Source organism: Trachinotus anak, unplaced genomic scaffold (assembly GCF_046630095.1).
Source record: "Trachinotus anak isolate AG129_WGS33_773 ecotype Australia unplaced genomic scaffold, CSIRO_AGI_Tana_v1 ptg000014l, whole genome shotgun sequence".
Taxonomy (NCBI): domain Eukaryota; kingdom Metazoa; phylum Chordata; class Actinopteri; order Carangiformes; family Carangidae; genus Trachinotus; species Trachinotus anak.
The window spans coordinates 2,336,916-2,358,497 of NW_027273865.1; the positions used below are offsets into that span (position 1 = coordinate 2,336,916).

At 40.9% G+C, this 21,582-nt stretch overlaps 1 protein-coding gene and 1 pseudogene across 8 annotated transcripts; one reads left to right on the forward strand and one right to left on the reverse strand.

The window, feature by feature from the left end:
- The first annotated feature begins 128 nt into the window (after positions 1-128).
- Positions 129-14,585, forward strand: LOC139632441 (E3 ubiquitin-protein ligase TRIM39-like). Of its 8 annotated transcripts, none has more exons than XR_011693558.1 (5): positions 129-234; positions 1,923-4,706; positions 8,476-8,947; positions 12,398-13,919; positions 14,482-14,585. XR_011693558.1 is itself a non-coding variant. In XM_071497361.1 (2 exons), exon 2 carries the CDS (start codon positions 1,925-1,927, stop codon positions 3,698-3,700), a length of 1,776 nt encoding a protein of 591 aa, XP_071353462.1. In that variant the 5' UTR covers positions 129-234; positions 1,923-1,924; the 3' UTR covers positions 3,701-5,306. The 8 variants fall into 8 exon arrangements, 1 of the variants encoding a protein (XP_071353462.1); XR_011693553.1 differs by having other exon boundaries at positions 12,398-12,501; positions 12,734-14,585; XR_011693552.1 differs by having other exon boundaries at positions 12,398-14,585.
- Positions 6,470-21,297, reverse strand: LOC139632440 (NACHT, LRR and PYD domains-containing protein 3-like; annotated as a pseudogene).
- Positions 21,298-21,582: the final 285 nt, after the last annotated feature.

The window sequence follows — 21,582 nt, forward strand, 5'->3', positions numbered from 1 at the left end:
CAAAAATAACGCTTTCCATAGTATTCTTATTTTCCAAAATGTCCTCACTTTCCTAAACCTTAAGTTGGTCCTCACAAAGATGGAAGGTCAAGAGTAAACACACACACAGAGGCTGGCAGAGGAGGAGGGGCGTGTCCTCTCTGCTGTCAGGAAATGAAACTTAGAGACAAAGACCTCTCAGCAAAGGATTATCCCGCTTTTCTCCAGAAAACCACAACTGTGACGTCTAAACAGGTGAGCTTTGACTTAATCACCTGCTCTGACACTTTTCTCACTCACATGAACATTATTTTATCATAGTGGCACTTCTATTAAGTACCAGTATGATATAATTTTAGGAATCAAATCTGGTGTAATAAAGTAGTGGCCCAGACACTGTAAGAGCACAAAATAAGTAGCAGTGCCAGGGTGTAAAGATAATCTGTGTCCTGGTGGTATAAGCAGTGTCCTGTACTTCTTCTCTACATCTATCTATCTTAACAATAAACAGGGACTCATTCACTGTTTTATTTATAAATAAATTGTAGTTTTAAAATAATTTTTGTCAAATTTCAAACTTAATCTGTGTACATGATGGTCTGTGTACAGTCAGTGACCAACTGGACTAACTGTGGCTGAAGCACAAAGCTTTTCAAGGTAGCAGCTGTTACTGTGTAAATCTGCTCCATGTTTTCCTCTTTGCCTTTATAACTATGACTCTGCAGTTCTCAGTAACCTATCTGTGCTGAACTGGCATGAAGGAGGGACAGAGGCATGGCTGTAAACACTAAACATTTACATAATAAAGCCCACATTTGACCACACAAAATAACAATATCATACAACATAAACTACTAAATGTTATAGCTTTTTTCTGCAGTTTGTGTAGTATATATGCTCATTTTGTTCTGATGAAAAATCATGCAAGACGTCTGTCTTTGGATGCTGATTCAACCCAAAGCAAAAGCCACCAACTGATATTTGTTTTAATTTCCTCTATTTTCATTGTGAATTACATTGTAGGACAATAGTCTAGAACCACAACTAAGAGTTTCAAGGCAAGGTAATGCATTAATGTGTGTACCCTACAGGGAGAGTGAAAAATATCTTTAGCCAGCATGAACCATCTTGATGGCTCATACTGTACTGCCTTTGTTTTACTGCAGTATAATTATATATCCATACAGCTATAAGCTGCAGTAAGTGAGGGAGAATATCACTTAGTCTTTAATGTATTTGGGTGGGTAGTTACTAAAGTTTCAGTCAGACATACTACCTGATGCCTTAACAATGGCAAGATCCAATCTCCTATAAAATACACAGAAGAGAACTTTCATTGGATACTCTGAAGTACTTTAGAGGCCCAGACAAGCATATGTGGCATTGCACATACTAAAACCAAACAGGCCTTTGACAAGATAATACTAAACCCTTCAGGTCACAATGTAGGGCAACTACATTCTACTCTAATCTTTGAGAGACTTTTTATTCCATCTGCTGAGATCTTACGAAACAAATCACTCTGGTTTTATGACCTCTAGTTAAGATATTTATTGATTGTTAATATTTTAGCACATTCATCTCAACCATAGTACAGGCTCACTTCTTTATTACCTTTATCTCATGTATCTTAATTCATGGCACAAGCTGCTTCTCAGTGTCTGTATGTCTGTGAAGCCAAAGAAATATTTCCACAAGTGGACATTAATGATGTGTATTCTGTTCTATTCTATTCTATTCTATTCTTATGAGGTACAACCAAAAAAAAACAGTAACTAAGTAGACTAAATAAAAAGGAAATGGTTGCCTCGGTTTCAGACTAACACAGACTGGAGAATACACAGTTACAACACACTACCTTGGTTTCACAGAACATTTTTGCAGATAATGCAAAACTGAATTTTATTCTACCCTCTTATGTCTTCTCTATTTTTCCCCTCTAGATATGGCCTCAGCCAACATTTTCCCATCCTTTGAACAATTTATGTGTTCAATCTGTCTTGATGTTTTCACTGAACCTGTCTCTACTCCTTGTGGACATAACTACTGCAAGCGCTGCATCACTAACTACTGGGACGTCAAAAAAATCAGCTGTTGTCCACTGTGCAAGGAGATTTTCCCCACAACCCCAGAGCTGCGAGTCAACACAGAATTTAGAGACATCTTGGAGCTTTTCAATAGAACAAGAGCTGCAGGGGACAACAGTGGTTCCCTTGCCCAGCCCGGGGAGGTGCCTTGTGACTTCTGTCATGACATGAAGCGTAAGGCTCTGAAATCCTGCCTGGTTTGTCTGGCCTCTTACTGCAGTGCTCACCTGCAGCCACATCATACCGTTCAGGCATTAAAGTGGCACAAGCTGATGAAACCTGTGGAAAACCTCAAGGACAGAGTGTGCAAGAAACACAACAAGGTGATAGAGTTTTTCTGCAGGAAAGAGCAGAGCTGTGTCTGTGTTCTGTGCTTGAGGGATGATCATGTGATGCATGAAGCTGTCTCTGTAGAGGAAGAGCTTAAGGACAGGAAAACTGAGCTGAAGTGTATGAAAAGGAAAGTCAACGACACTCTGAGCCAGAAGAGCATCATAGCTCAGAGGATTCAAGACTCAGTGAAGCTAGGCCGGCAGGAAGTGGAGAGAACAAAAGCAGAAATTACTAAGACCTTCACAGCTCTGATGGCCTTGATTGAGACCAAAAAGGTGAAGCTGATTGAGCTTTTGGAGGAGAAGCAGAAAGCATCAGAGCAGCGGGCTGAAGCTCTCGTCCGACAACTGCAACTAGAGATTGCAGAGAACCGTCAGATAAGTACAAAGCTGGAAGAGCTCTCAGAGACTGAGGATGAGTTCAGACTCCTCCAGGGCCTCCCATCCATCTCCTCCCCTTCAAACTCAAAACACCACTTTGCAGCTCCAACCCAAAGTCTCCTGCATATAGAGACTGTGAGGAGAGCAGTGGCCAACATTGAGGAGACCCTGAACAAATTCATGGAGGATAGGATCAGAGAAGTCAATCTGGCAGTTAAAGAAGAGACAGCTGAAGAACCCATGGATACAGAAGCACAGGATGTGTTTGATGACAAACTTGGTAAAATTCAGAAGCAATATGCCATAAAAGTGACTTTGGACCCCAACACGGCACACCCCTCCCTCATCCTCTCTGAGGACAGGAAACAAGTGTGGGATGGATGCTCAAAGAGGAGAGTCCCTGACAACCCTGAAAGGTTTGACACACTCCATTTTGTCCTTGGGAATGAGGGGTTTTCCTCTGGCAGGTTCTACTATGAAGTTATGCTTAAAGGGCAAAGAGGATGGGAGGTTGGAGTAGCAAGAGAGCCCATTCGCAAGAAAGGTGTCAATTTGTCTCTCTGCCCTGAAAATGGATGCTGGACATTGGGGTCATACTGGGGACGTTGCCAGGCTAACGCAAATCCTCCTGTCATCCTGTCCTTGTCTACACAGCCCCAGAAGGTCGGAGTGTTTGTGAATTATGAGGAAGGGTCGGTCTCTTTCTATGACGTGGATACAAGGGCTCTGATCTACTCTTTTACGAGATGTGCTTTTACAGGAAGTGTACCATTTTGGACTGATTTATTAGCATCCTGGGTTAACACCGGCACCTTAACAAAGACCAAGGTCTACCCTATATTCCGACCCAGTGGTGAGGAGGGGAGTCGCTCTGCTCCTCTACAGATCACTCCTGTCAGATACAAAAAAGGAAAGCAGTGATGCAGTTCGTTAAACTCTTTTTTGGTGAGTGTTTTTAGTACAGTGTGCATCAGCTTGCCATTAATTTGGGGTCATTTTTAAAGGGATTTCTTGGCTTTGCTGTGCTTTTCTTTCACATCTGGGTCAGTCTGGGTGCAAATTAACATGACTCTGAACTTGTCAGTATTGTGAAACACAAACAGATTTCCTAAATCACAAGAGATCTCCAGGGAATTTTAGTCCAGTGTAAGCAGGACTAAAGCCTTGTTTGCCTCTCTAAAGCATCTTCTTGGTTTTAAGTCTGTCTGAATCATCCATGTCAGTAGAGTTTTGGAATAAATGCTCTAAAGATTGTGACATATTTTACCTCCTCTTCATAGAAGAGGAACTTGTGCTAATATTATGTTGGGCAGATGGAGTACTGGAGTATTAGAGTAGAGGAGACGAATAATTGAGTAATAAAAATTGTAATTTCTATAAAATAACATATTCATGTTGCCTATTTTAAGGTTAATTGTGGTTCTTTTTGGTTGTTTGGGTTCACTGTCACTGTTTTTATTTAACAAATAGGTTATAGAAAAGAATTGTAAACTCTTTCAGTCTTGAAAGAGTTCACTGGATCTGTTAGTGTGTGCTGTAGTGTCCAGTTGATTGCCACATGAGCAAGTGGTCAAGGTCTGTTTGTCTATTTTGAAATGGGTGCAGATGTAATGCTGATGATAAGCAAAACTGAGTGCTGCCTGATTCCCACATAAAAGGAGCTCTAGTAGCTTGTTTTGCTATTGCTACATAGCTAACATTAGCATTAACCACTGTTTACTTAGCAATCTTGCCAAGAGCTTCAGCCATTGTTGGATCTACAGGACAAGAGGTTATGATACGTCCTCTGAGCAGGTACTTCTTCAGGGCAGCCTGGACACTAGCTAGTGCCTAGCTGGTTAACATGCTAACTTCAGTACAAAAAAAGAAGTGGTAGAAGCACAAGCAAAACAAAGCAGTTGCTTTCCACCTCTGGAGACAGCTCCTGGTGAGTAAAGAAATGAGATGCTGAACTTCCCTGTTTTGTTTTGTTTTTTTCTAGACTGGTAATGTTAATGCTAACATTAGCTATGTTGCAATGGCACAACTTACAAGTAGTTCCTTTAGGTGAGGATTCAAAAGGACCCATTAGTGTCATATATGATCATTTGACATCATGCAAGGAATTTAAACATCTAACTGACATCGTAAAACTTCCCGGTACGTTGGACCTGCAACTTGGAGCCAAGCTGAATTTATGTAGATTTTACCCATGGACAATCACTTATGGACAATATACAATAGCACTGAAATAATTCATCAAAGTTAACACTGGAAGATATCAGCAGATTTAAACCTTCCTTTTAACAGTGGTTTTAAAGTTTTTTGCATAATGTTATGAGTGTTTTTTGTTAATTTGTGTGGTTGCTGTTGAATCTGTTGTAAGCCTGTGACACCATCAGCCTAACTGATGTACCTGAGCAATCAGCTGCCACACCTGGTAATTATTCGCTGTTGTTTCCCTGTCACCTCTGCCTGCTGCTGCTGCCGCCGCTGCCGCTGCCGCTGCTGATGATTTAAAGTAAAACTGAAAGCTTGAAAAAAAAAACTGCCACCATGCCTCTGTCCTTTTTTGGAGGAATTTTTCTCTTGTATGTGCAGTTACCTGTTATGTGACCACTGGAGGACAATGTAGAAACATAATTATGCAATCAGCTGAGCCAAAAGTGGTCAGGGTACAGAAGAAATCGGTGCTGGTGTTTTCACATACACACTTGATAGCCTGCATGTGATTTCCAAAAGAATGATTGAAAAGATGTGTGTACACTGCCCTCTGCTGCCCAGTACATACAGCCCATTTAGAAAGTGAGATCCTTTTAATTTCTTTCACATATTATTATGTTGTAGCCTCATGTTGAAATAAAAAAAAAATCCCTCATCAATCTACACTCAACATCCTATAATTACAAACCAAAAACAGAATTTTACAAATTTGTGCTAATTTATTTAAAAAGGAATAACCAAAATATCACAGTGAGATAAAAGTGTTCAGACACATGGTTCTGTATATGATATAAATATATATATATTGTACAACATAGTGGACTGTTCACTTATACATGCAGAGTGTCAGATTCCTGCCAAACAACAGTGGAACTCCTCATTTATACCATTCAAGAGAACAAAGTAACCACTGTCCTATAGGAACCCATTAAAGATTTACACTATCTGGAACCACTCAGCCTCACAGATACTGTATCAGACCTATGGAATACTCCATGCTGGAAAGAACACACTAACACATACCACAAAGTACTTGAACATACAGGGATGTGATGATTATAACTAATATGAAATAAGTGCAAAAACAATACATTTATAATAATAAAAAAATCACATTTATCCATATTCTATAGAATGAATTCCTAGCGTGGATTAAAAATTATAACTCATAATTACATAAACATTACATAATACTCATATAGCACACCTACATCATTCTGCTGATAAAATGATTAAATGAGGTGAGGATGGGATGAAGGGAAGAAGTGGAACCATTAAGACTCTGAACCACTGTTCCAAGATCATCAGCACTGGTGCAAAATTTAACTAAAGGTTTGCCCAAATTATCTGAACCACTTTAATTCAAGCTGAAAGTGAGTTAACCTGAAATCTCAGCGTTCATCCCTCACTGCACAGGGGAACTGAGTGCACACAACATGATAAGTACAATGTTAACATAAGGATGGCAGAGTCTATGCTAACAGTACCTTGGTTACTGCTAGCATATTTGTACTGTATAAGTGGGTATATTATTTACATTTATTAACAGTGTCAGAATTAACTCACTGTCCTACAGCTCACACAAAGATGCTGAGCACCCAGACTCTTCAGCTGTAAACCTGAACATAAATGCAGGGTAGACAGGTTCAGTGAATGTGCAGTGGAAGGTGTAGAGGTGGATTCGTGTGTCAGAGGACAATCCATAGAAAGACAGAGTGCCCGCAGACCAGTCCAGATGTACTCCAACTCTGTGAGACACAGAGGAGGGGGAAATTTTTATCCTTCTTCCTTTGTTATTGTGCCAGATGGATCTCTTCAGAGCACTCCAGGATCCAGGACTTGTTATTCCCTCCCAGACAAACATCCTCACCTGTCCATTTGATTCCTTTGTAAGTTGCCCCTATGTAAACAAATCCTTTCCACTCCACCTCCCAGTAACAACGACCAGTTAGACCATTTTTACATAGCACCTGTTCACAGGACTCAAACCTGTATGGTTCAAAAAAGTATTTCAGGTGATGATGATGTGACACTCGTTTTGACCCTGTCACCTTCCTCTTGTCTTTGGAGACAGTAAGGTTTTGGTAGACTGGTTTGCTGTCCAGTGTGAGATAGTGGGCATCTGAAGGAGAAAAAAAAACAAACACTTTATTCTGTTCAGCAAATAGCAGGAGCGAAATGAATGAACTTGCTGTGGCATGTTGCTATCTGCACATCTACATGGGATACATATCAGCTGCGTGTATATCTTTTGGTTATGAGAATCTCTTCATGTTGAGAGCTGTGTCTCATGACTGTTAAAAAACAAACTAACAAGGTCATTGATAGCAACCTCACATACTGCCTAACTCTGGTGTCTCTAAAAGCAGCCACAGTTCAGTTTTCCAAATAAAACTCTAACTCTTCAAACTGAGAAAATGTACAGTAAATGGAAAGCAAATCTGACATCCGATCAGCTCAATATCTTAATCTTAGTTTTTTAAAGTTCAGTGAACTTAACTATTTCATCCATCCTCACAGCCAGAGACAGTGTTTTAAGCACCAGATCTTCCATCTCCTGCATCTGTCTCTCAAGTATCTTATACCAACGTCACCCATGACCCCTGTTGACCTGAGAGAGGGTATATCTTCTGCTGTTATTGGGGAATCTGTTTCTTTTCATCTTCTTGCTTTGCATGTTCAGGTGAATATAGTGTTTTTTACTCCCTGCTCCCAACAGGCAGTAGGGTGTTGCACTCCTCTGTTTGTGCCTACAGTTAGCAACAGTGCTCTTGCTCGCGCTAACTTGTTAGTTGCCATAGCAACACTCTTTTTGTAACGGCAGTGCTTTCACTCCCCACTCCCAACACAAAGTAGAATATTACTAGCTCCTGCTTTGTGTCGACAGTGCTCTCTCTCGCTGACTTGGCGTTGGCTGCTGACAACAGCTTTTACTGGTGTAGATGGCTGTTTTTCTCCCTCTCCCAGTGTGCATACAGTGTCTCCGGTGGGTGTTTACAAGAGTTACCACTTTGTTGATCTCCATGGCCACTCTTCAAGCAGCTGACGGCCATGATAGTTGCACCACCGGTCTCAGTCTCAGGCCTGATAGAGGGCCTCTCAGAGCACCCTTGCATGAATTGCAACTTCATGCGTTGGGCATTGGGAACTGCTAGGCTGGCAGGGCTGATGCAATCATTCAATGGAGAGTCCCTGCAATAGACCAGTTGCCTCCAGCTCAGCCGACCCAATCCAGAAAGAGAGCTAAATCTGTCAAAGGTAAGGATTAGGGTTCTCTTATCAGCTGGAGCAGCTATGAGCATATCAGACCCAAATTAAGTCGTGTCTCCTGACCCTGGTGTTGAAAGAAAGGATGCAGCCCAAGCCTGAGTTGTTCCCAGAGGAAAACATCATCTCCGTCTTGGCTTCAGCTATCAGGACTATCATCCGGCCCCTGTTCGTCTGCAGCTGGACATGCCACCAGACCCAACACCACCTGATATTTTCTTTTTCAGACGCAGACCAGCCCCCACTGCCTTTACTGTTCCCCCATCAGAAGAGTATCTTCAACTCAGAGGCACTGACCCACTGCCCCTCTGGTGGGAGAAGACCAGTTCTCTGGGTCAGGATATGCTGGTGAACACTTGATGCCGAGCCTACTTTATGCCTTCCTGCTGGTTCTTGGATATTGATTTGCTTTGCCTCAACAGGGCCACAGACCTATGCTGGTGGCCCCCTTTTGGCCAGCGAGGACATGGTTCCCTCTGCTCCACAGGCTCTGTCACAGCTTGCTGTGGCACCTCTTCAACAGGAAGGATCTCCTATCTCAGTCAGAGGGTCAGATTAGGCATCCTAATCCTTGTCACCTTCAACTATGCGTTTGGCCCCTGGAGGGTGTCAGTCACTACTGAGCAGTTGTGTGGAAGGAGTCAGAAGGAGAATCCATAATCCCAGAGCACCATCCAGCTGCTTACAGTATGACAACAGGTGGGAACTCTTTTAGCTCTGAAGTGTAGAACCCAGTGGTGAGGACTCAGTGCCCATCATTTTAGAATTTCTGCAGTCCCTTCTAGATGAGAGCTCTACATTGGGGATATATGTAACTGCTATTTCATGTCAGCATGCTTGAGTTGACAATAATACAGTGAGGAGCCACAGTCTGGTGTCTCTTTTCTTAAAGGGGGCTTGGGGATTGTGTCTTCCTAGAGCCCAAGAGCTTCAGTCTGGGACCTGCTCATAGTGTTGGAAATTTTTGGTCTAAAATGGGGAAGATTCAGTGCTTGAATCATTACCTCTGGCGGTCATCCAGGACCCATAGAACCGTAGTTACATTTGTAACTTTCATTTTATCACTTCATAACTTATGTGACAACTTGGAATTAACAATTCAATTTAATTCAGTTTGGTTGAGTTAACTCATTTCAAGAGAGGGAAACTGCCTAAGACTATATTTAATAAAGACTTATATCATTTCTTCTGATTTTAGCAGAGACACTCACGGAGTGATGTTTCCACTATAAAATGCAGAAGGAAATCTTGTTCTGATATGCATCCTATTGTTTATTTGCTAAATTAGTAAGAATTCAGTGGCAGTTTGACTATTAATTTGGAAAAACCTTTTATGATGAGACATCAGCAGATGCTTTATTGAAATAGTAAGGTTTAATGATGTCCCAATTAAAGTAAATACTTACACTTCCTCAGATCTGTTCTCAGCCTCTCTTCTCCTCCACTGTCTATCCTGAAGTGAGGGGAACACAATGTCAGACCATATTCTCTTTCACTGCAGAAGCATTAGCAATAGTATTAATAGCAGCCTACTTTTAAGATGGTGAAAAAATATGATGTCTGGGATAAAAAATCTCTACAGTCAATAATTGTGTATTGGCTAATGTCTCTACCTTGTTTTCACAAGTAACTTTGTCTCTTTATGTCTATTTATAACTCTATGTTATATATAATTCTATTGTCAAATAATTACACAACCTTCTCTACATATGACTACATATGAATCTGTGAAATCCACCATTAAAACAAAAGCAAACAACATAACTTTGCATGGTTCCCTGGGTCAATGGCTCCTTTAGTTGTTTTCTCTACATGATAGCAGGGATCTCCATACCTGAGATTTTCCAGACTGCATCGTGGGTCCTTATGTCTAGAGGAGAGCAGCTTCACTCCTGAGTCTCCTGGATGATTGTAGTGCAGGTCCAGCTCTCTCAGATGGGAGGGGTTGGATCTCAGAGCTGAGGCCAGAGAAGCACAGCCTTCCTTTGTTACTTGACAGCCCGACAGACTACAAATACAGAAACGTGTACATGTTAAGTAATGGTAATATTATATTACATTATTTGTGTCCCAAATGCTGTAACTGTCTTTGATAAAAGCTGCTGACAGAATAAGCTTTTATTTCTATTTAGCTAGATTAAGAGTTATATCCAGACTGTGAAAGAAATATTTGGCTTTCACATGATATAATGGACAACACTGCATTATGAGCAGGCCTGGTGTGGTTAATTCAGTGTGTATAAAAATAGAAAGGAACATTATTGCAGGGGGTCATTTGAGGTGGTTTGGGCATCTGATTTGGAAGCTCTGTGGACACATCTGTGTGATGGTAAAACACACACACACACACAACTGTGAGGAGAACCCAGGGCACTCTGACAGGAATCACATATCCAATTTCCAATGCCTGAAGAGCTGGAAAACGTATATGGCAAGTAACCAGGTTCAACCCTCATGGCATGTAAACATGTAGTCATATGCTGAGTAACACAACTGATTTAAAATCACATTAAAATCTTATACTGTTAATGGTTTATTGCAGATAAATGGTCATCTATTCAGTTTAAGGAATCCTGACCTGAGAGTTTTCAGTCAGCAGTGAGGGTTTCCCAGACCATCAAAGAGCAGTGTCACTCCTGCATCACGCAGGTCATTGTTACTTAGATCAAGCGCTTTCAGACAAGAGGACTCAGTGAAGCCATAACTCTGCCGCTTTTCTCTGTCAGACCACAGCAACTCAGCCTGAAGAAATCAAAATTAAATATTTTTATCATTCATTAGAATGTAGAAAATAAACACACCTAACAATTGAGTAAATTAATAAGCTTGCAATATCATAATTACAACACAACATAACCTGAGCTGACCTGAGAGGTTCCAGTCTGCATTGTGGACTCCGTAGGCCAGCAGAGAGCAGCTTTACTCCTGAATCCCTCAGATTGTTCATACTCAGGTCCAACACTCTCAGACCCGACGACTGTAATCTAAGAACTGAAGCCAGAGCTCTACAGCTCCCCTCTGATAGATTACACTTAATGAGACTGAAAGAACAAAAACAAAAACAGAATATTATTTACATCTTTTATTCAGTCACCATCTTTAATTCCAATTCTAAATTGAGGTCAGCTAGTGACACCAAATATCTCTATCTAACTCACAGGGAACTAAATAGTCAACAGTTTAAATTCAGTCTGCAATCAGTCATGCCAGCCATATGTCCTAGAAATTATGCTTCTTTGATACCAATGTCTTTTGCTAAAAATATTTTGAAGCCATACTGAGATGGGAGTAAAGGTGTAGAGGAATGGTAATAATGATGATATATACACTATACTGTATATTTTCAACAAATGACAAAAGAAAATCAGGACAGGAGCTCCATATAATGCTTTAGGTAAAACAAACCTGAGACCTAACCTGAGACCTTCCAGTTTACAGAGTGAAGTCCCCAAGCCAGCAGAGAGCAGCTTCACCCCTGAATTCTGCAGGTTGTTGTAATTCAGGTATAGATTTCTCAGACTGGAGCCCTTGGAGCTGAGGACTGATGAGAGCTTCTGACAGCATGTCTTTGTGAGAGTAGTTTGATTCGACCTACAAGTGAAATGAAACACTTTTGTTTATAATTAAACATTAAGTTTGTAACCCTGTCTTCTTTCTGAACAAAAAAAGATAGCCAGAAGATAAAAAACATAAAAAAGATGCAACACAACATTTCAAAAACAGTGGCTGATCAATGCAAATTGTTTTATGAAAGGAAATTTAACCACAAATAACAGTAATACACAGCACATGAACATCAGTGTGCAGACTAACATAAAAGCATCATAACTTTATCTAACCTTAGAGTTTCTAGTATACAATTTGGACTCTCCAGTCCAGCGCAGAGCTGGATCATTCCTGAATCCTGCAGGTCATTGTTATCCAGGTCCAGCTCTGTCAAAGGACAGGACTGGGAGCTGAGAACTGATGCCAGAACTGTACAGCTTTTCTCTGACAACTTACAGTCACTCAGCCTGAGGAAGCAATAATAAGTACAAAACATAACAGTGGAAAAGATATTAATGCAGTAAAAGTACATGACATTACTTTGAGTTTGTTTATTCATGTAGCTGATCTATATATACTGTATATTCATCTTTTTGCCTACAGAGCTTTGTTGGAGGCTTTGACCACTGGCAGCAGCCTCAGAAGAGCCTCCTCTGAAGCAGAGTATTTCTTCAGGTCAAACACGTCCAGATCTTTTTCTGATGAAAGTAAGATGAAGACCAGAGCTGACCATTGAGCAGGAGATAGTTTATCTGTGGAGAGACGTCCTGATGTCAGGGACTGTTGGATCTCCTCCAGTAGAGAATGGTCATTTAGCTCATTCAGACAGTGAAACAGATTGATGCTTCTCTCTGGAGAGATATTCTTCCTGGTCATCTTCTTAATGTACTGGACTGTTTTGTTGTTGATCTGTGAGTAATTATTTTCCTGTTTCGAAAGTCCTAGCAGAAGATGCCGATTGGTTTCCAATGAAAGACCCAGCAGGAAGCGGAGGAAGAGGTCCAGGTGTCCATTTGCACTCTTCAAGGCCCTGTCCACAGCACTCTGGTAGAAGATTGAAGATGCATCCTTGAACCATTTGGGTTTTGATTGCACCTCAGTCAGCAGATTGACCCCAGAGTCTATGAATGTTAGATGGACATGAAGAGCAGCCAGAAACTCCTGAACACTCAGATGGACAAAGCAGAACACCTTGTCCTGGTACAGACCTCTCTCCTCTTTAAAGACCTGTGTGAACACTCCTGAGTACACTGAGGCTGCTCTGATATCGATGCCACACTCTGTCAGGTCTGATTCATAGAAGATCAGGTTTCCTTTCTGCAGCTGCTCAAAAGCCAGTTTTCCCAGAGACTTAATCATCTTCCTGCTCTCTGGACTCCAGTGTGGATCTGTCTCAGCTCCTCCATCATACTTGATTTTCTTCAGTTTGGACTGAACCACCAGGAAGTGGATGTACATCTCAGTCAGGGTCTTGGGCAGCACTCTTCTCTGTCTGGTCTTCAGCACATCCTCCAGAACTGTAGCAGTGATCCAGCAGAAGACTGGGATGTGGCACATGATGTGGAGGCTTCGTGACGTCTTGATGTGTGAGATAATTGTGCTGGCCTGCTCCTCATCTCTGAACCTCTTCCTGAAGTATTCCTCCTTCTGTAAGTCATCAAACCCTCTGACCCAATACACTCAGGAGGGATTTGATTGGCTGCTGCAGGTCGTGTGGTTATCCAGAGGCGAGCAGAGGGAAGCAGTTTCCCCCTGATGAGGTTTGTCAGCAGCACACCCAGTGAAGCTGACTTTGTAACATCAGTCAGGACTTTATTGTGGTGGAAGTCCAGAGGAAGTCGACACTCATCCAGACCATCAAAGACAAACACCACCTGGGGCTTATCATAGCTGTAGGTCCCTGCTTCTTTGGTTTCAGAAAAGAAGTGATGAAGAAGTTTTATCAAGCTGTACTTCTTCCCTTTCAGCATATTCAGCTCTCTGAAAGTGAAGGGAAATGTGAACTGTATGTCCTGGTTGGCTTTGTCTTCAGCCCAGTCCAGAGTGAACTTCTGTGTTAAGACTGTTTTCCCAATGCCAGCCACTCCCTTTGTCATCACTGTTCTGATTGGTTCATCTCTGTCAGGTGAGGGTTTAAAGATGTCTTCACATCTGATTGTTGTTTCTGCTCTTGTTGGTTTTCTGAATGCTGTTTCAATCTGTCTGACCTCATGTTCTTCATTGACCTCTCCAGTCCCTCCCTCTGTTACATAGAGCTCTGTGTAGATCTGGTTCAGAAGGGTTGGGTTTCCTGCTTTAGCGACCCCCTCATACAAAAACTGGAATTTCTTCTTCAGATTAGCTTTGAGTTTATGCTGGCAGGTGACGACATGTGTTTCTAAATGAACAAACAATAACATCAGTGGGTGAATGATGATGGTTATTCTTGATATTTGGGAACAACATATGTAACAAAATAATCAGGAGTTCAATCAGGAGAATTTTCAGTTACAGACTTTTGTTTTCATCTACAAGAAATGTCATTTTCCGCTGTTCCCTTTTCATATGTTAAAGCATCTTACTGTTCTGCAGAATGTTGGCCAGCTCCTCCTGTTTCATTCTCTTCAGGAAGTACAGTGTAATCTTCAGAAATGCTGCTCTACTGCTCCTCTTTTGCTTTTCCTCCTTACTGTCTCCCACCCCCTCAGTCTCTCTCTCAGACTCCAAACATTCTGGGTTTTCTGGACTGAGGACCCTCTGGATCATCTTCAGCTCGTTCTTCACAAAGGTAGTAATGTTCTCTTCAAGTAACTGGGACAGAAAGTGAATTTTTTTTTTTAATGTGCCACTGAAGTCAGTTTTTTCAACATCCAAACGTTGACCATTCACATACCAAAAATATAGAGTCCAGGTCTGTTGGATGCTTCTGGCCAGACTGAACACACTCGTCCTGATGGTCTCTAAAGGAAATGTGATGTAGAATGTGATCTTGTAGCTTGCAGACTGACATATAGCTAGTTAAAGTGTGGTCATGCTTAGCTGTAGCAGAAAGATGTGAACAGTAGTGTGTGTACCACTGTTATGATGGCATGTCACATTTTTGAAAGTCTCTAAGACAAATTCTATATCTCACAACACAGAATCTGACACGTACAAACAGATTTTCTTTGGGCTGCCACTTTTAAATTATTATTTCCTCCTTTCAGACAGAGATTGTCCATCTTTGAATGTAAGAGGTTTGGACCTTCTTCTAATATCAACACAGGAAGGACAGGAGGGTAATATCAAGAGTGACACTGCGGCAGACAACAATGTAAACCTTCACTTAATGTACCCCTCGACTCAGAAATGTGTATTGTGTCTTGTTCTGTTACTTTCCTTCATAAAAACTCAGTTTGTACACATTGATGTATTGTGTAACATCACAACTACTTAGGGCGAAGGACACGAATGTAATATAGAAATTTTAACTGTACGGTGTACATAATTTATACAAAGAATGAACTTCAGTGAAGTTGGAGACATCTCGAGTCCATCCATCATTATATATTTAACTTCCTTATAAATGACCTAATATATTTCTGCAAACAGAGCAAAGCCATCCATCCAACCATTTTCTTATCCAAGATCAGGTCATGGTGGCAGCAGGTCAAGCAAAGTAGACCTGACAACCTTCTCCCCCAGCAACGTTTTCCAGCCCTGTTTAGGGAATCCCGATGCATTCCCAGGACAGATGAGTTGGACGTGCTTTTAAAACATGAAGGAGAAGCTATCTCCAGATGTCAGAGCTCCTTACCCTATCTCTAAGGCTGAGCCCAAACACTCTGCAAAATAAAATTATTTCGGTCCTTACCCAAATCTCAGGACCATAGGTGAAGGCCAGAACAAGGATTGACAAGTAAATTAAGAGCTTTGCCATTTGGCTCAGCTCCCTCTTCACCATGATAGTCCAGTGCTACACCCCCTTCACTGCTGCATCGATCCACCTGTTAATCTACCACTCCATCCTAATCCGACTCGAGAACCCAAGGCTTAAACTTCTTCACTTGGGGCAGAATCTCCATTCAAACCCAAACAGAGCAATCTGCTCTTTTATAGCAGAGAACCATGGCCTCAAACTTGGTGCTGACCCTTATCCCAACCACTTTACACTCGGCTGCAAACAGCCCCAGTGCATGTGATGATTTTCTGTTGGCCGGTCTGACATGGCCAACAGACCGGCCATTCTATCTGTGAATAGCAGGGTGAGGATTCTGAGGCTCCCAAACCAGACACACTCTTCCCCTTGGCTGTACCTTGAGATCCTGTCCATGAAAATCACATACAGGATTAGTGAAAGGGGACAATTGTGGTGGAGGCCAACACCCACCAGGAACGTGTTTAACTTTCTGCTGAAAATACAGACACAACTCTCACTTTGGTTATACAGGGACCGGATAGCTCATAGCAACAACCCTGGAACCTCATATTCTCGCAGTGCCCCACACAAGATCCCCCTTTGGACCTGGTCGTAGACCTACTCCAAGTCTACAAAACACCTCTAGACTGGATAGGCAAACATGACCCCTCAAGTAGCCTTGCCAGGGTAAAGAGGTGGTCCACTGGCCATGATAGAATCTGCATTGCTCCTTCTGAATCTGAGCCCTCCTTCCCCCTCTTGAGGCACCAGATGGTTTGCCAGAATCTCCTTGAGGTCAACCAAAAGTCCTTATCAATGGCCTCCCTTAACTCCTGCCAGCATCCAGAGCTGCTGTAGCCATAGTCACTTAGGGCTGCCATTACCTGTCTGCTGCTTTAGCAGACCTCTAGGTCAGCCAGGCTTGAAAGGCCTCCCCTCTTGATGGCTTCCCTCATCTCTGGTGTAACAGTAGGTTAGCCACCACGACTGGCACCAAGCTCTGAGACATGTGGCCGTAGATCAGTTAATACAACCAGAAAGTCAATCAGCTGATCAAAGGTGGACAATAAAAACAGGAGTTTTGACAAAGGAATTGACAGCCAAGTAAGATATGATAATACATTTTTTATCCCTGGGGATAAATCTCATATTACAGTGACACAATAGCCAGGCTAAGAGCATAAAAATGAATAAAGAACTATCTGTAATAAACAAAGATAAAATAAGAAATTAGGAAATGAGAGAGATAACATTATAATCTAAAAGCAATATATACATTACAACATAGGTGTAGGTTTTCATATGGATGGTGCCTACAAATATTTTGGGAGACCAGAATTGTCCCTACCAATAACTGAATGAACTTGTTGCACTATGTTTAGAGCGAAGCCATTAGATAATTCTGATGTGCCATCCCAGAGGCTACCTCTCCAAGACAAAGACTCAGACATGGCAGCATTTGATTGGCTGAAAGAGTGGGGACCCCACTGTTGTAGGTGGTTGAGGTGGAGATTATTTTAAATCAAGGCAGAAAAGGGGAACTGTAGCACTGGTAGCGCTACTGAATATAAACATGTTGATGCTGAATGTAAAAATGCAAAAATATTGATAGTTTTTTTCTCTTTTCCATTAACAAGTAGTTTCTGAAAGTTTACTTTCTTTTAATTTTTGTTCTGTTACTCTGTTTAGTTTTTAAAAATGTAAATAGAGATCATATGTTAAAAAAACACTTAGTTGTCGGCATTAAAAAGTGTTTTTGTTTAGGAGGGGTGGCAGGGTTGTTGTGTCCCTACCAATGGTGAAACCAAATCTACGTCCTTGCATTACAATATATTACATTATATAATATATTGTGCTGAATTAATAAATTAAATGTAATAAAATATAGAAATACAATAGTGAAAAGCACTAAAACAGCTTTCCATAACATTGTGTAAGACTGGATTTTTCTTTTCTTTTACTTAACTGCCATCTGGTGGTAGTTGTAAGAATATCACCAATAACACTCCCTTAAATACTCCCTTAAAATATTAGTGTCATGCCTTGTCATACAAAGAGGCTATAATCACATAGAAAACTAAACTTATCAACTTAATATACAGATATATTAATGTAGCCTATGCATGTGAAGTGGTGGAGAGAAAACATAGTTACAACAGTATAAAAATAATCAATTCCAAAACTTCTAAAACTTGACTTCAGCCAAAACAAAGTATTGTTATTGATGCATTAGTGTGAAAGCAGCATTTTACTGCTATAGCTGGTAGAGCTGAAGCTATTTTAGCTACGTTATACTGTTTGGTGTTTTGATTTATAACAATGAATCATATTATTTAAGATTTGTTTTGTAAGTAAGATCATAAACAGCTGAATAACAAGTAATTATAGCTGCATGTCTAATTAATGCAGTGCAGTAAAAAGTTGTATGTAATTCCCACTGAAATGTAGTAAAGTGCGAGCATATGGGAACACTCAAGTTAAGTACAACCACCTGAAAATTGTATTTAAGTACAGTACTTGAGTAAATGTACTTAGTGACATTACATCACTGAGGACAGTTCTACTGAAAACGAATATGCACAGTCTAAGCAAACCTGTTCTGGATGTGTAACTGTTGAAGTGTATCATGTGTAATTCATTAAGCTTACTTAACTTACTCTTCAGAGGGAGGGTGTCCATCTTTGAATGTAAGAGGTTCAGACTTTGACCAGTCACTCTTCATGGACACACAGCTGGGTTCAGAGGACTCTGGTCTCTCCTGATGGATCCTGAGAGAAACAGACTCAACATCACAAACTAAAAAAATCCTTTTTCTGCATGTGTAACAGTTAAAGTACAATCAGTAAAAGTTAAATGTCAGTAACAGCTGACCTCTCTTCAGAGGGAGGGTGTCCATCTTTGAATGTAAGAGGTTCAGACTTTGACTGGTCACTCCTCATGGACACACAGCTGGGTTCAGGGGACTCTGTTCTCTTCTGATGTGTCCTAATAGTAACATAGGATGGACAAAACAGTGGCTATTGTTTGTTCACAACACTCTAGACCTGCTAAGTTGCTCTCCACATGAAGGTACTGTATATAGGAATTACATTTATATTGGCTGAATGTGCACATCACAATTTACATTCAGTTCCAGGGCAGAAAGTAGTGTGTCTTTATACAGCAGGCAGAAACTATGGGTGTGAAGGATCCTAATAGTCACATAGGATGGACAAAACAGTGGTCACCAGCTTGACCAGCTATGTTGTTCTGCTCATGAATATATATAGGAATTACATTCATACTGGATGAATCTGCACATCACAATTTATGTTCAGGTCCAATGAAAGTAATGTGCCTTTCTAAAGCAGGCAGAAAAAGAATGGGTCTGGGCCGTTGACAAACAACCTGTGTTGCCATTTTGATGAGAACTTGTCATCCTGCAGCTCAGTATCCATACTGATTATGTTCTTATTGGACGCTTATGCACCAGATGATTTACATACAGTGCCAGTATTCAGTACCAATGCAGGAAGCAGTGTGCCCGTCATGTAGCACCACAGGAAGTCAGAGTGTGAAGATCAGGGTGGTGGATAGGCAAGTAGCACATCCAACTTTTCATGCAAAAGATCTACGTAAAGTATTGTGATCACATGATCACCTTCCCTCACCATATCCATACCTTAATAGTAGTTTGTTGCCATAACCATGACCTTTCCATAACAGCTATAATCAATATTCTTATATTAACACTGGCTTACATTACTTCATTCATTCTACACTAAAAAGCAGACAGACACAGTCACAGAGTCGCTAAGACTGAATATCAGACCTACATTCATTTGGTGAACACAAGCAGCGCTCCAGATGAATGCTAATACCAAAGCATACCTGTTAGATCTATAAATAAGCAACTATTCACCAACATGTCCTGTCAGTGTTGTGTTTACAGCTTGTGGTGAGAAAAGGTTATTGTGGGTTTAACCACAACTTTGTCATCATGTGAAGACTTTGGAAGAAGAAAAAAAATAATTTAATTTACTTTGACATTAAATGTCAAAAATGCTGTCATCTAGTTTTGCAGAATGAACCCATATATCTGCTTTTGTCTGGTGACAGGGTTGAATCCTGCTGATAGGACACAGATCAGAAAATGCTGCTATGAGTTGTTTTGGATGGCACTGACAAATATTCATACTATTTTGTTGTTCAGGTCCCAAGACTTGTTGTAAAAATATAACTTCTAGATGTCAAACATTTGCAGACTGATGTGAAACAACCAGAGATGGACAGCAGTACACAGCTCAATTACTTGAGTTGATGTATAGATACTCCAGGTCAAATATTACACCAATACATGTAAAAGTTGTTCAGTCAAACTTTTGCTTCAGTTGAAGTACTGGAGTACATGTTTTTAAAAAAAACTTGAGTATTCAAAAGTACATTTTCATGTCAACACATTGCTGTAGTGTTCCACATTTACAGAACCTAATGACTCTGAAACAACCTGCTGAGTCATTGTGAACCTGTAAAATACACAGTTTGTGTTCAATATGGTAGAATGTGACACAAAGACTGAAGACATGGACATAAAAACACAACTGAATCAACACAAGGAGTGGCTGACATTTTTGTATCTAATGTAGCCATTGTTAGGACACTGCCAAGTTCAAACTCAGCTGTTCAAAAATGCAGCAGCACAACATGACTGACAATGTTGGAGTTGGCTCTGATTGGTTTTTCTCCTGTGATGAACACAGCATATGGGCTATCACATAAAAAAAAAAAAAGAAAGAAAATTAATTTCACTGACTACAAGCTCTGCTTCAAAGTAACAAGTACATCATAGAAATGTAGTGGAGTCAAAAGTACAATATTTATCTTTTAAGTGCAGAAGAGTAAAATTCTAAAGTTTCCAATAAAAAGTAATACTCAAGTACAGGTACTGGAAAACTAGATGTAAGAACAGTACTCAAGTAAATGAGATTATCCAGCAAAAACGAGCCCACAGGTCATCTGTCAGCAGATTATTATGACCCATAGTTAGGTTTTGTTGCTAGGCGACATCTAGTGGTCGTAGTAATGATGACGGGAGCAAAGGGAAAAGTGCGGTGACGTAGTTTATAGAGCGACAAAGTCCACGTCAGGAGGAGGTTGGGGTGGATGGATGAATATGACACAGGAGAGCCGTGTTCGATTCCCATGTGACAGTAGCAGTTTATGTTGTTTCTATTATCCATGACTGTTTGACAAAGTGAACAACGTTGTTATTATTGTGACCATAACACCCAAGGTCTAGTACATCTGCTGCCTTCAGGCCGCTATTTCAGGAGACACTCTTATGGGTCATATCAGAGGGTTTTAAAAAAACAGCTACATGGATGCTCAGGTTGCAGGACTGGTTGACAAGTAAATGTACTTTGTTACTGTCCACCCCTGGAAACAACCTGCAAAACCAGTCTTGATGGAGCCTCAGTAGAAGCGCTGCCATTCAGTTTACAGGAACTCGTCTGTGTTTATCATCAGTTTTAATCCTTACTTTGTGTTAGTAGAGTGATGCGCATCTTTGAAAGCAATAGGATGACCGGTCACTCCTCATGGACACACAGCTGGGTTCAGGGGAGTCTGGTCTCTCCTGATGGATCCTGAGAGAAACAAAATGAACATCACAAACTAAGAAATCCTTTCTCTGGATATGTAACTGTTAAAGTACAATCAGTAAAAGTTAAATGTCAGTAACAGCTGACCTCTCTTCAGAGGGAGGGTGTCCATCTTTGAATGTAAAAGGTTCAGACTTTGACTGGTCACTCCTCATGGACACACAGCTGGGTTCAGGGGACTCTGTTCGCTTCTGATGCGTCCTAATAGTAACATAGGATGGACAAAACAGTGGCTATTGTTTGTTCACAACACTCTAGACCTGCTATGTTGT

Coding starts and splice junctions, on each gene's coding strand:
- LOC139632441 (XM_071497361.1), top strand. CDS start 1,925: ATGGCCTCAGCCAACATTTTCCCATCCTTTGAACAATTTATGTGTTCA.